General features: G+C 33.3%; 1 protein-coding gene and 1 pseudogene across 7 annotated transcripts in view; both read right to left on the reverse strand.

The window, feature by feature from the left end:
- TMPRSS15 (transmembrane serine protease 15) overlaps positions 1-15,827 on the reverse strand; it is a 170,477-nt gene that overhangs the window by 81,723 nt on the left and 72,927 nt on the right. For all 7 annotated transcript variants that reach the window (XR_013158614.1, XR_013158615.1, XM_077118756.1 and 4 more), the window contains 3 exons: positions 12,849-12,955; positions 9,324-9,464; positions 8,498-8,647 (listed from right to left, as the gene is read on the reverse strand). Coding sequence is in view for 5 of the 7 variants with exons in the window: in XM_077118756.1 (XP_076974871.1) it covers positions 8,498-8,647; positions 9,324-9,464; positions 12,849-12,955 (398 nt within the window). In the remaining 2 variants the exon portion in view is untranslated. The remainder of the gene's footprint in view (positions 1-8,497; positions 8,648-9,323; positions 9,465-12,848; positions 12,956-15,827) is intronic.
- Positions 4,075-4,167, reverse strand: LOC143648985 (U6 spliceosomal RNA; annotated as a pseudogene).

Here is a 15,827-nt window from a genome sequence, read left to right on the forward strand (position 1 = left end):
ATTAGGCCTTTTTGCACACTTTAGAGTCCCCTCAAGAAGAAAATTGGCTGATATAAATTATTTCTGAGTTGTAAATGTATTTCCAAAATTAAAACTGAGCATAGGAAATAAATTCATTGAAAGTTTTAGACTGGAGAATGGCCCAAGTTGAGTAAGATCCTATCAATATTAGAAATTAATATTCTTTTCTAAAATGCAGCATTGGAGGCAAGACAAAAATATATTTCATGAAAACATTGAAGTTACAGTTATTTGTAATAAACAAAATAGAAAATGTTTATATGCAAAATGAAATGTAGACTACAAGACTTGATAGGCTTTTGAAAATTGAGCATTATAACTATTTTCCTTCTTAGCATGCTATTTAGAACAGTAGCACAGCCAATGTGTATCTGTTAAATACTTTGTGGCATGAAAAGAAAATAGCTATAATACCTAATATTTATACAGAACCTTTCTATGTGGCAAGAATTGTTCTATGTTTTATGATTTTTTAACATAACAAATTTAACGTTCATAACTTGCCTTTGAAGTCAGATCCTATTATCATCATTCCCACTCTCCAGATGAGGAAACTGAGGCACAGAGAAGATAGATAACTTGCCCAAATGGCAGAGCTGAATTTCAAACCAGCTAAGACTCCAGAGTCTATATTTAAATGCTTTCACTACTGCACTATTCTAATGCTACCTTCTAAAGCATTAGAATCAATTACAATTTTGTTGAAAAAAATCAAAGAAAGAAACACTTTCTCTGGACTATCTACCCTTCTGTGACCCCTATATATCTGAAGTTCTCACATGTTACTAACCTCATTTTCCCTGATTTTCTGAACCAATGGGCCACTTCTGAGCCTTGAGATGCTGCCCTGCAACAGTGTCATCTCCACCAATTCTCTTTGCCTCTTACAGGTTCAGAGACACCCTGAGCATTTGACAGTGCAAAGATTTAGGAGCTAATGTTTAAGCAGGGTGAACTCTTCATAGGGATTCAAAAAGTTAAGGGGCTTAGATATTCTTCCCTAAAGTAAAGTTAATTCAAAGTTTATCTGTTTCATTTAGACTTTTCTGTCATTTAATGTGAAGAAAAAGAAAGAAAAAAAAAACACCCTGCATGGATAAAAGGAACAGCAGGGGAGATTTAATTCTCTTCCATTTCAGAGGTAGGATGCTCTGACACATGAAAAAGCTGGTTGAAAGAAAAATGCCCCTTGGTGGGGAATGACTGGTAGATTATGAAATCACAGGTATTAGAGTTGGAGAGGACCTATTAAGCTTTATCATCTGTCCTCATTACGTTGCTGCCTCTGGTGAGCTCTGAACTACTATGACTTGTTTAATTTCAAATAACTCCTGCTTCATGGCTTTCTCCTGAGACCTCATTTCAGACCCAACTGTTTAAAACCTCTACTTGACATTCAACCTGCTTCACTTTGGTCAGTTTCATCTTATTTCTTTGGTTATTTAATCTGTTGGCAAGCTGAAACCATTTTTTCTCATGTAATGTACTTATACTCTCCAAATATCAGTGGAATTATTTTATCTGTTATTGTGATGACATAAAAGTAGAAAAATGATAATTTGAACATCAAAGATTTCAACTACATAAAAGGTATCTGTCATAGTCAATACATATAAATGCTTTCTGCACTTACCTCTAAGTACTCATGTCCAAGTGTAGTAGAGATACTTTTTTTATTATGGTTAAGGAAAAAAATTATCAAGATTTTTGTACTGTTTTAGGGTAGGCTTCTTAGCAGATTGGGGTCATTGTCACTTAGAGGTTAGTCTTCAGTTGTGCAGGTTACTAATTAATCCATAGAGGATCAGGCTCTGAATAATATCTTACTCAAAAAGGATTATTCTGTATAAGAATATTCACATCATAATTTTCAATGTGAGACACATCTGTTCTAATGGGATCAGCCATCTATGTAAAGCACAATTTTTTTGGCCATAGTTCCACACAGACAACTAATTTAGCAGAACCTTTTGACTTTACTTTCAGAAAATATTTTTAGAATTGACCCATTCTCATCACATCTGCTCTCACTCTAATCTGAGTTCCATGACTTCTTCTCTGGGTTATGCAACAGCCTTTTCCTCTTGTCTCCCTGACAATATTCCTGCCCTTCCACAGCCTTTTCTTTCTCAGTCACAGAGAATCCTACCAAATACTGTATTCAAGAATCTCCAATATCTCCCCATTTCACTCAGAGAAAAAGCCGTAGAAGCCATAGGAGACCATCATTACCTAAACCTTACAGCTCCTACTTACTCTACTTCAGCCACGCAGGCCTCTTGGCTTATCATCAAACAGGTCAGCCACACTCCCCGATTTAGACATATTCTTAATGTAAGCCACATTCCTCTGGGTATGAACCCATTGTAGATAGGATCTCTTGAAGATATCACTTTTATTTAAGTGTGGCCAAACTGAATGATGGCGGTTCTTAAATCCATATTACTGGAGGCATAATAAAGAGAAGAAGCTGGAAGCCAGAGGTTGGAGGTCACACAGGAAGAAGCTGGAAATCAGGGGCAACTGGAAGAGCTGAGGAAAGGAGAGGGCATTGCCACGTCAGAGTAAGCAGCAATACAGGCCAAAGAACCCCAAGGATTGCAGGCAGCCAGCACCAGAATGTCACAGACTATAGGAGAAAGCAAAGCTTGAAGATATTTTGATCTTGGACTTCTCCCAGTCTAAAAACTATGAGCCAATAAATTTCATTCTTTAAGACAACCCGTTGTGTGGTGTTTTTCATAGCAGCCTGCAAACTAAGACAATGCCCACTTCGTGGACTTGCTCACCTTTTCCCCTATGTTTGAAATAATTTATATGGTTAATCACTAAGCTTAAAGTTCTCATTCAACTGTCACTCTTTCAATGTGGCCTAAACTGGCTATATGTATTTAACTTTGCAACAACACCCCAACACCTGCACTCCTCATTCTCCTTCCCAAGCTTTGCATTTTTTCCATAGTACTCATTATCATTTAACATAAAATATTTTAATTAATTGTCATAAATGTTTATTTTCTATTTTCTTTTGCTATGTACTCCATGAGGCTATAAAAGTTTGCTAATTTTGTTTAAAGATTGATTCTGTATGTCTAGAATAAAGCCTGGGATACAACAAGCAGTTCTTTAATAAAAGGATGAAAATATAAATTGAATGGAGTTTTTAATGATGAATATAGAAATAGATATTTTATATTGAGAAATTTTTTTACCAAGTTTAGGTAGTACGATGACTCCAATTTTGTTAATCTAGGAATGCCTTTGTTCAAAGAACTAGGAGACATAAAATACACTTTTACTTTGAAAAATTAACTCTGATTTCATTTTATAAGATGATGTTTGCAATTGACATCGAATCAACTGTTTACAAATCTAAATAACGGGAATATCAAACTTTGTGACCATCGATAACAAATTATAATTCACATGAATTCAGTTTTTTATTGTTTTAAGCTATTCTGTTTGATCAATAATTCACTTGCTCAAAATTACTTATTCAGTGAAAATTGTAGACATTCATTCATATATTCCAGTATAATTTTACATGCCCATTAGATGTCAAGCACTGAGAATGCATTAGGAATTCAAAGATGACAAAACTGTATATTTATTCTCAAAAAGAAGACAGCTTCTTGTGAATAGAAACAAAGAAGTAAGCAAATATAATGCTAAGCACTAGGAAACACTAAAGGGGTGCTCATAATATTCTATGGGAAGGAGGATTTTAATGCAGAGAATCAGAAAAAAACTTCATAGATATGGTGATATGTGAGTTGGATCTTGAATATTTTGAGGAATACCTTGGAATCTAATTTTAAACCATGATCTTCTTGAGAATCAAGATTCTTTCTCATCTTTTTCTGTGACCTTAATGCCTAGAGCTATGCCTAGTTAGAGGAGGCTTTCAATAGCTGTTATTTGAATTGAACTGTATTCTAATCAGTAACTTACAACCAAATCATAAAATAGGATAGATTTTCTCTAAGAAAATTATCTGAATGCAAAAAATTCCACTTTGTCCTTTTGCATTATCACTTATTTATTTATTTATTTTAAAATATGGAATGCCTCATGAATTGGTATGCCATCCTTACACTGGGGCTGTGCTAATCTTCTCTATATTAGTATATGTGCTGCTGAAAACACATCCCTTAGTTTTTAAGATCTGCATTACTTCTAGATTTATAATTTTCTGTTCAGTAATTATGTTTGCTAGTTGTCATGGCCAGGTTCATGTGTCAACTTGGCCAAGTGGTGGTATCTGTTTGTCTGGTTGGGCAAGTGCTGGCCTGTCATTACAATAAGGACATTTCATAGAATTAAATCATGATCCTGTCAGCTGTATCCACAGCTGATTCCATTTGTAATCAGCCAGGGGGCTGATTCTGCAATGAGTGATGCTTAATCACTGGAAGCCTTTTAAGGAGGATTCAGAAGAGACAGGCTCTATTCCTGCTTTGGCTGGCAAACCTCTCCTGTGGAGTTTGTCCTGACCCTCCATTGTAATCGTCAGCTTCACAGCCTGCCCTGCAGCTTTTGGACTGTGCATTCCCATGGTTATGTGAGACACTTTTATAAATTTTATATTTGTGAGAGTTTCCTGTTGATTCTGTTTCTCTAGAGAACCCTAACTAATACAATAGTATAACTATTTCCTTCCAAGGGTTTCATGGTTGATTGTGCTCCCTTAATTTCTGGTCTTCTTAGTTAAATCTTATTGCCTCCGATGTTAATGTTTCCACCTGAAATCCAACTCTACCATTTCATTCACATGAAAAAAAATATGCTAACAATTTGCAACCCTTTACTTAGAATTATGCATTAGAATCATTCTTCCATAGTGCTCCATTAGCTACATTGACTCCAACAATGAAAAGTATTTCAAAATACTAGCAGACACAATGAATATGATGCATTTTGTATAATTAAATATCAATTAATACAACTTTTAAATACAATTTAGCAAAACTTATTAGTGTTTGCCATGTTCAGAGTACATTGTTAAGCAAGGACCTAAATGTATTTAGTTCTATCTTATACTCTCCTGAGATTGTTAGCTGGACCTTTTGCTTCATCCATTAGTCACATAGATGCTTAATATGTAGTAAGTGCTCAAGAAATACACTTTATGATTGTCATAATTTAAATTTCTAATTGTGATTTACTGCACATTTTGTTCTTTATCCAGAAAAATATTAGCTTTTTCCATTTATATACTTTCAACATAGCATGCAGTGGTCATAATTTAACCTGCAGAATGAAAGTGTGTAGCCAGTGGTTTTGAATAAATTTCCAAAGATGGAAGTAATGTGCCATTAATAGTATGGTTGGCAACTTGCAAGGCTGTCTTTATCTGACCTGACTTGAAGCAAACCTAGTGGGGAAAAGCCTTTTTCCTAGGGGTGGTCATGAAAAATATTTAGAGATAATTGTTTACTTTATAGTTGCCTGAGGCAATGGATAATTTTTGAGGCAAACAATAGGTTTAAACCATTAAATCCAAAAATCTTAAAAGGAAAATCTGGTGAATAAGATATCCATAGTGACCATGCAAAGCCCCAACATACTCCTTGGAATTTAGAGTGCCATTGAAATGCATAGGACTATGCACACATCCAGGACTAGCTGTGCTTATGCCTGGAAAGATCTAAGAAGGCACAATTTCTCAACTTTTGCTGATGAGGCTCTCCACAAGCAGAAAGTCAAGGTTGAGGCCGAATTGTCAACTGCTTAGTTGAGTGTTGAAACTGTGTTCCAACATGTTCTCAGAGACCCTAGGCAAAAACTGGAATATTTATTGTCTCCAGGTATTTAAAGAAATCTGTATTCAATCATTATCTGACCACAAAACTAACTGAGTAGAGACTTCATTAGTGAACACAATAAAGATATAAACTTCACAGAATTAGTTCTGAAAAGTCTCTAAACAAACAAACAAAAAACAACAAAGAGCATGTTTTTGTCGTATGGAGAACCTGATTTCTCGATAGGGAGGATGGAGAATCTGATTTCCAGAATTGCCAGATTATAGTATTTAAAATAGCATTCCACAAAAGTAAGAGATATGCAAAGAAACAAGGAAGAATTTCATCAGGAAAGAAAAAAATCAATAGAAACCATCCCAAAGAAATCTCAGATGTTCTTCTTTTATATAATGACCTCATTTTTGGCCACTGCAAAAGGCCTGTGTCTTAGACACAGAGTAAGCCACATAGTTCTTATATCAGACAAAATCCATTTTAAGGCAACAGTTGTCCTTAGATGAAAAGAAGAGCATTTTATAATGATAAAAGGCCAATGAATCAGTAAAGATATATGAATTATAAACATATATCCATATATATACAAAGCTCCAAAATACCCAAAGCAGCACTATCAGAATTGGAGGGAAAAACAACTCAACAATGACCATTGGAGAATTTAATACCCCAAGTTCAATAGTTGACATAACTAGGCAGAATATCAACAAAGAAATGGAAGATTTTAACAATGTTTTAAGCCAGCAACTCCACAAAAACACTCCAGTATACATTATAATCCAACATCTCTTAACAAACAACTCTAGCAACTACAATAGATAATACATTCTTCTCAAGTGCATTTCGGACATTCCGTTATAGACTATATGATAGATCATGAAATAAGACTCAAGAAATTTACAAGGATTGAAATCAGACAAAATATATTCTCAGTCTGAAATGGAATGAAATTAGAAAACAATGTCTGAAAATTTTGAAACTCAAAAATATATGGAAATTAAACAACACACTCAAAATTAACCAATAGGTCAAAGAAGAAGTCACAAAGGAATTTAGAAAATATTTTGAGGTTAATGAAAATGAAAACATAACATATCAAAATTAAGGGATGAAAATAAAGACATGCTTAGAGGGAAATTTAATATATGTTGAAAAAGAAGAAAGATCTCAAATCAAACGCTGTCTTCCACCTTAAGAAACTAGAAAAGGAAGAGCTAAACACAAAGCAAGAAGATAGGAAGAAATAATAAAGATTTAAGTGGAAATAAGTCAAATAAAGCAAAGTAAAACAATAGTGAAAATAGGCAAAAGTAAAAGTTGGTTCTTTGAAAAAATCAACATAACTGACAAACCTTTAGTTAGACTGAACATTATTGAATCTAGAATGAAAGACACATTAATACAGATGTAATGAAAATAAAAGGAATAATAAAAGAATGCCATAAACAATTTTGTTAAAAAATTAGATAACCTAGATGAAATAGGCAAATTCCCAGAATGACACAAATTTAAAACAGGCTTAAGATGGATTCAGAAATATGAATAATCCTACAACAAGTAAAGAAGTTAAATTAGTAACTGAAAATGTCATACAAGGAAGCCCAGTACAAGGCAGCCTTACTTGTGAATTCTACCAAAACTTTAAAAAAGAATTAGCAACAATCCTTGACAAACACTTCTAAAATATTGCAGAGGTGGGAACATTTCCCATTTTATTTAATTAGTTTAGTATTTATCTTGATACCCAAATCAGATAAAGACATCAAAGGAAGGAAAGCTACCAGCCAATATCCCTTATGAATATATACACAAAATTCCTTGAAAAAATGGTAGCAAACTGAATCCAGCCACATCTATCAGGGTTTATACATCATGACCAAGTGAAATTTATCACAGGAATGCAAGGTTGGTACAACACATAAAAATCAATCAGTCTAATGCAATATATTAATAGAATAAAGTACAAAAATATTATGATCATCCCAGCAGCCATAGAAAAATCATTTTTTACCCTATAAATAGAAGGGAACTTTCTCAGTCTACCCAACAGCTAGAGCTAGCATCATTCTGAATGGTGAAACACCGAGAGCTTTTCTCCTCTGATGAATAAGATGACAAGGTTGTCTATTCTCACCACTGCAAGTTCCAGCCAAGATAATCAGGTAAGAAAAATGAAAGAATTCCAGATTGGAAAGGAATAAATAAATAAATAGAAATGAATCTATTTCAATATGACATGATTGTTTATATAAAAAATCCTAAGAAATCCTCAAAAAAAACTATGAGAGATAATAAAAGAATTCAGAAAGATTACAGGATACACAATTAATGCACACAAATCAATTGTATTTCTATAGATGAGCAATGAAATCCAAAAATGAAATTAGGTGATCAAAATTCAGAAAAATTAAAAATCTAACACAAGTCCACTTAGTTAATAAATAGCAGATCAGGAGTGAAAACCTAAGTTTCTTGGTTACAAATGGCCTCTGTGTACTTTAAAAACATGTTTGCGATATATTGGATTAAATAACATTTTTCCTGAAACACTTACTTTTGCTTGCCTATTTGATTGTCATTTTCATTCAAATACATTTATTGTTTCATGATTTTAAAGGAGGAAAATCTGAAAAAATGGTTTTGTATTTACTAAGTGTAAACTGCTGAAGAACACACACTGCTTTCCTCTTGATTTTTGAATAAAACCTTAATTATACCTGAAACATTTCCAAAAGTGTGGTCAAAATCTGGTCCAGTAAGAGGAGGAAAGGTACTTCCTTGAATTATTTCCCATTCATTATCATCATTTAGATCTTGGATCCAGAAGCAAAAACCATCCTCAAAATTACAGTTAATTTTCTCATAATCTGTGAATTTAAAAAAGAAAGAACATAAATATTCAAATTTAGTCCACAATGTAATTACAATAGATTAATTGAAAATACTCTAACCTTATAGAGCTTATAATTATATGATATGCACAAAATCATTCTTGTTCATTCATCTTAATTCTGTTACATTCATTCAGTTAAAATAAAAGAAACGTTTTCTTTTTTGGCCAACTGTGTTGAATTCTGCTTTCTGAATGCCCCATCAAGGCTTTAGCTAAGAAAAAACTTCTTGTTCTTTTAACATAATTTTTACATCTTACCTCCATTGATTTATCCACACAAATCTTGTCCCATATTTTTCTCTCTCCTAGTCCCAGATTTAAGACTAGTCCAAATTATAAGGGATGCTCTTGGAATTAATTTTGTGATATTTTTTCACTTTGAATACTTGCAGTATATAAGATTTGATGTTTTTTATTGATTCATAATTTTCTCATATTGGTTATTCAACCTATTTGAAGAAAATGTACTATTTTCTCATTTCCTTCCAATATTAAGTAATAAACTCCACATAAGAGATACTCATTAAATGACTGGTACAATGAAAGAGGTTACAATTTTATTTTAAAATTTTAGATTCTGCTACTTTAAAATCCTATTACAATATTAATGCATCTGAAAATTCAAAGTCTAAAACGTAAACAATACTTACTGTTAAGTTCTTTGCTGTTAAATGCAGTGTATGTCGCATTAAAGCCAATATAATCATTTTCATTTGATTCTATGAGAAAGGTAACAGTAACTTGGTTGGAAAAGATCCTAATTGTCCTAGGATTAGTTTCCGAGAGAGAAGCTAAAAAAAGAGAATGAATAATTGTTATATACATATCTATCTACCCATCTCTCTAGGTCTGTCTATCGTCTATCGTTCTAATATCACTGAGTTTACTAAAACAATTAATCCTATGATTAGTTTATTTTAACTGAAAGGGGTCTTCTACCAAGCATTAAAAAGCATCAAATTATTATACATGGCATGAAAAATACAAATTATATTTTTCATTTTTAATTATTAGCTCTATGTACTATACATACATATAAAAAGAAAAGATGCATTCCTTTACTGAAAAATTCCCGTACAAAAAGCATCTAAGTTAATTGATTTGCCAAGCAGTCACATTTAACGTGAATTAATTCATCCTTTGTCTTCTAATAGCAAAGGCTCTTGTGAGAGAGAAAAGGATGGAAGTATGGTTAAGATGAAGGAGAACTTGGAAGAAAAGCCATGGGCAGGGATGGTAGATTTTCTACAGAGAATGATTTAACAGTTCTAATTCAAAAATATCTATTTTATCCAATTTATAAAAGCAAACATTCTACCATTAGAGTCTCACCTTAAATTAAATGAAAGGATTTTTAATTATTCACCATATCTCCTTTTGTGCCTTGGTCATATCCAGTATTGATAACTTTTACTACCACTGAATTTAATATTATACCTTCATCATTGCAAATTAAATGAAATATTTCAAAAAATAACTCTCATGCAAACCTATTCTGACTTACTTCAATGCTAATGCTTTTTTTGGAGAAGACCCTGTTGCACCTATATCATTTCTCTTTATGGTATGCTCACCTTTCTTGGAAACTTCTCATTATTAACAGAATTTTTACATCACTACCCTCTCTATTTAAAAATGACTGACAAAGGGTCTTAGATTTGTTTATTCTGACTGATGCCTAAGCAATATATGACAACAATTTTAGGGTACTGGTTGCTTTCATTTACTTATAATTTCTTCACGTAATAACTATTTTCTTAACTTAAACTTGATTTAATTAAGCTATCTAAATATTTTCAATGCGATAAAAGATGATAACAATATCTGAGATCCATATTCTGAGTTGGAATTTAATGAAAGTAAATGTAAGTATCTCAAACATAAACTTGCCAAAACTTTAGAAAAAAATAGATGCACTTGTGAACTGGCATTATTCCAATAAAAAATAACTTTAGTTATGGGGAATACTGATTATCTTCATTGATTGCTTACTGTGATACTATATGTTAGAAATATAAGACAGCTACTATATGATATTATATATTATATTACTGTAATACTATATGACAGAAATATAAGACTGATTTCAATGAACAAACACCAAGTTTTTACATTATATAAGACATTGTGTTTAGATGTTGGGAACAAGCTATTCTTGCCTTTCTTTTTTTCTTTGCATGGGCTGGCAGTGGGAATTGAACCCGGGTCTCCGGCATGGCAGGCGAGAACTCTGCCTGCTAAGCCACCACTGGCTCGCCCTCTTGCCTTTCTTTCTAAAAAGTCATTTTTTTAATTTTAAAATTGTAGCCAAAGACATTTCTCATATTTTCAGTTAAAATCAATATAGTTAATTTAAACATCTGTAAAACTGATTCACATTTCATAGAGACCTTAAAATTAAATAACTGCCTTTTTATTGTAATTTTAAAGCACTTTTGTATATTCTTAATATTTAGATGTTTAATTTTTATTGCATTTTGGATGGTAATTATGCATTATTCACATCACTATGACTAATGAGTAAGATTTATTTATAAATTAGTGATAAATCAATCAAATCATAAGTGAAAATAATGTTTAGGCAAATCATAGTTTTTGGAGAATAAAAGAACAAGAGGGTTCTTTTACTTATTAGGAAACTTAGGAAAATATTTAACCTCTTAGTACTTAGGCTTACCATCTGTAAGGTAGAGTTTACAAAAGCATCTGCATGATATGGTTTGAGGGAGAATTTTATAGAGTTAAACAAGTACTAAGATTACAACTTTGCACATTTCAAGAGATCAATGTGTGCTAAAATTTAGTATTAATATCATATTATATCTTGGGGTATTTATATGGACTGGCTATTTTATTAACCTTTGCGAATATTTATATAGATCAAAATTTTATGGAATTGGATTTATTAACTACAGAAATGAGTAGATTATAAAATGGTTGAATCATTTACTTAGGTTAAATGTGAATTACCAGGAAGTTCATCTGTTTATGTATGCTAATTAGGATATTCAAATGTAAGACTTTTAAATCACAATGAATAATTGCATTGCATTTGAAGTCACAGAGTTTTAGGTCTGAGTCTGACTCCAACAGTAACTAGCTTTGTAAACATGGTCATTTAATTTCATATCTCTCATTTTCCTCAAATATGCAAAATTGACAAGAATATTGACAATATTACATAAGAAAATCGACATAAAGCACTTAGTACAGTGACTGTCACATAAATAGCACCTGATAAATTCTAGATATTACTGTCCTATGGTTAACTGTTTCTGAAATTGATCATTAAATCCATCAAAACCACTTTATTAGAAAGGATTCACTTTTACTTACCCACAAGTACAACTTGAAAGTCAAACTTATTAAAATAAACAGTTTTTGAACTCTAATAACAGGTGTCACCTATAACCTCCTCTCAGTTCCACATTTGGCCATACCTCCAAAGTGGGAGGAAAATTAGTTTTCCACTGGACACCATCTCCCATTCTCTTCATCACCCTTATTTTATTTCCTCCTGGAATTTTGTTTCTACTTTTATTTGCTACATGACTCCTGGAGCCAGAAAAGTAAAAGTGGGTGAACACATATAATTAGTGCCAGTCCCTGCCCTCTTTTCCACTTCTGTCAGTGTACATGTTATAAGGATAAGTGGTTATGTAATAATAACAGTACCATCCACACTTACATTTACTGAGCCTATATTTTATGCTATGTGCTTTTTTACCCCTTTATCAGAAACAGTCCTGCAAGAGGCTGATGAGCTGTGTGCACACTGAGAATCAGACCAGACTGTGAGTTTGTAACCTATGTTATGTGAGAGAAAAACAGAGTGGAAACTTTCAGGATTTGTCTGAATTTTGCTTAATAGGGTGTAACACATGAACAATGCATGGTAACCAAAGATATAATTATATTTCTTTTGCAAATTCCACATGATTTTCAACCATTAATTAAAAGAGAAGCATGTGAAATAGTAACTATTTTATTACCAAGAAGATTATATAGAGCACAGAATTCCTAATTTTTATAATGAGGACTAGTTTTGCTTGTAACTTTCCATGACATCAAGTTAAAGTCCATATTCAGTTCAAAATCAACGGGAAAATACATCACTCCAGAATACTTCCCACGTTTTCAATTTGATAATGAATGTTATGGTTGCTTTACCTTACCTCTTAAAATCTTGCTTGATCCTACTCCTTCATAAATATTTAGTACATCCATATAATATGAATTAAAATAATTGAAGGTCAATTTAACAGAAAGCCCTTGGTTCACACTAAATTAAAAATAAAAAATAGATTATTACATTCTCCCACCCATTGTCTCTTAATGCATTTGAGAATTTGAAAGCATTTCTTATAAACATTTCAAACTAGTTTTCAAGTGAATTTAGGCTCAAGGATTATGCGCAAATTATATTCTGAAAAAGGTAAGCTATTTGCAATATAAAAAAAATGGAAGTATATACATTATACCATCCAAAGTTGATTTTTTATTTGAATTTTTGATTTTAATAATTTTTTAGGCATTAAGATTAAAAAGATATTTAGCAAACAGACCAATATAGTTTATATATGGATATTTCCCCAATTCAAGTAATTGTAAGACAAATTATTTATAATTTTCACTATATTCCCTTACTGGGTTTAGGTAATTACTTACTTTAAAAAAATCCTCACAATAATTTCCTTTTAAAAAAAAGTAGGAGTAGGTAAGAGAAATATCAAAAGCATCTGTATTTTAGTCAACTGCTCACCTTTTATTTAGAGTGGAGACATCATTTTGTTCATAACATTATGTAACAGCTATCACTTTCTGCAGTTCTTAGATACATATTTGATAGCTTTGCCTACCAGAATTTCTGTGACTGAAAGGTAGGTATTAATACATTCATTGTTGATTCTCCAGTATTTTATGAAAGCTAGTACATGCTTGTTGGTGGAACAAATTAATGTTTGTAGCTACTAGTTATATGAAAATAATTAAACGTTAACAGGTTCATTAAAGATATTTATTTGTCATTTAAATATAGGAATTTCATTTGCAGATATTAAGTTTGAAGAAATCTTGAAGTGTCTAGGGCAACCTCTATTTACAGCTCCACTGTCCCATTTAGAGATGGATTCAGAAATATGAATGCCCCTGTAGTGTTTTGGAGGTCCAAATTTCTTCTGGATTCTTCAGAAAAAGGGGTGACTTATAAAGTGTGAGATATGGGGCCGGTTTATAGTGTCTAAGTTTGTTTTTCCATGAGACATGATGGACCCAGGAGAGAAACTACAAAGGACTGATAATAGGTAGATATTGAGTCTCCAAAGACAGGCAGGAACCTTGGGACCTGATCTTGCCTCAGAGGCTGGCCTTGGAGGATCCTGGGTAAACAAGACCTACTGGCCAAGAACATGGACAGCTTGATTTTTAGATAAGCCATCCATCATATCATAGCCAATCAGGGAATTGAAGATAGCCCACACATTATTAATTTTGGAATGTCTAATGGTCATGTTGGGGAAATGACCATTTGTGATGAGTGTTCAGGTTTGTCCAGAAGTGGATTAGAATCCTCATCAATGAGCTGGGCTTAAGGGCTGGAGTTCAGCCTTCCAGAGTGGGGATGGCGTGATGGTTTGGAAGTTTTATAACTCTCAGAAAATATCATGTTCTTGAAGCTAATCCATTCCTATGGGTTAGACCTATTGTAGGTGGGACCTTTTGATTAGGTTATTTCAGTAGAGGTGCACCCCAGGTGGGTCTTAATCTTCTTACTTGAGCTCTTTTTTTTGGGGGGGGGTATGCTGTATGGTGGGGTCACATTTCATTCTTTTTCCACGTGAGTATCCCATTATTGCAGCACCATTTATTGAATTTTATTTTGCTTGTTTTTTGTGTTTTTTTGGGGGGGGTGGTGGTGGAAAGTGCATGGACTTGGAATCAAACTTGGGTCTCCCTCATGGCAGGCAAGAATTCTACCACTGAACTATCTTTGTACCCCTTACTTGGGCTCCTTATAAGAGCATGAAAAAGAGAGAAAGCACATGGGCTAAAAGAGAAAAAGAAAGAATCTCAGAGGGAGAAAAGCCAAAGAAGTTGAGAGAGAAAGCCATAGAAGCTCAGAGAGGAAGCTACTGAAGCTAGGAGCTGAAAACAACGAAACTTGGGAGAGAAGGGAGAGACCATTAGATGTGCCATGTGCCTGGACAGAGGAGTCCTGGATTGCCAGCAGTCATTCTTCAGGAGGAAGGTATCATCCTATTGATGCCTTGATTTGGCCATTTTTCTTGTCCTCAGAACTACAAATTTGAAGTGAATAAGTCCTCATTGAAAAAAAGCCAATTCACTTCAGGTATGTTGCATTCTGGCAACTTTAGCAAACTAAAACAGATGGTGATACTGAAATGCCACTAGCAGGGCAGGACTAAAAGATAACTAAGCAGAACCAGAGAGATAAAGTTAGAACACTGATGGGTTGTTTTAAAAAAATGCAGACATATGGATCTCAACCTTAAATATTAGACTCTGCAGATCTGAAGTATATCCCAGGATTTTTATTTTTAAATCTCCATGTGATGTGCCTCCGTATTTGAAAAACACTGGAGTAAAAGTGGTAGACACAGGAGATGCCTCACATACAGGCTAGTGTAGACATATTGGTAACCACAAGAATTTGGTAGAGCTGAGGAGATCAACATGAAGAAGCAACAGCCATGGCTGGATCTTTCCAGCCCAGATTGAAAGAATAGCAATGCTGATTGTACAAGCTCTGGACTCTTAATATCAGTTCAGGGAGAGGTGGAGAGAATCTGTCAGTGAGAATGTCAGGGCATACAACATCAAGGCTGAAAAAGATAGAGGCAGGAGAAATAAAGCAGCTGTCAATGATCATTTCTGGTCTTTTAATGAACAGTTTGGCATCTTTAGGCGAGAATATAGTTAGTTCTTCTTATGATGTTCGCAAACTATGAAATTAAGGGTTATGAGAGAAGCTTCCTAGGAATCTTTCTGTTGGGGATTCTTTATATTCTCAGAATAGATCAATGAAAGTAGAAAAGAGAAACAAGAGTGTACTATTATCTATTTTGATTCAGGAACTCCAACTCACTTGCAATAAAAACACAGGTATTTATAAAGACAAAATTAATTGGGGAATA

Source organism: Tamandua tetradactyla, chromosome 10 (assembly GCF_023851605.1).
Source record: "Tamandua tetradactyla isolate mTamTet1 chromosome 10, mTamTet1.pri, whole genome shotgun sequence".
Taxonomy (NCBI): domain Eukaryota; kingdom Metazoa; phylum Chordata; class Mammalia; order Pilosa; family Myrmecophagidae; genus Tamandua; species Tamandua tetradactyla.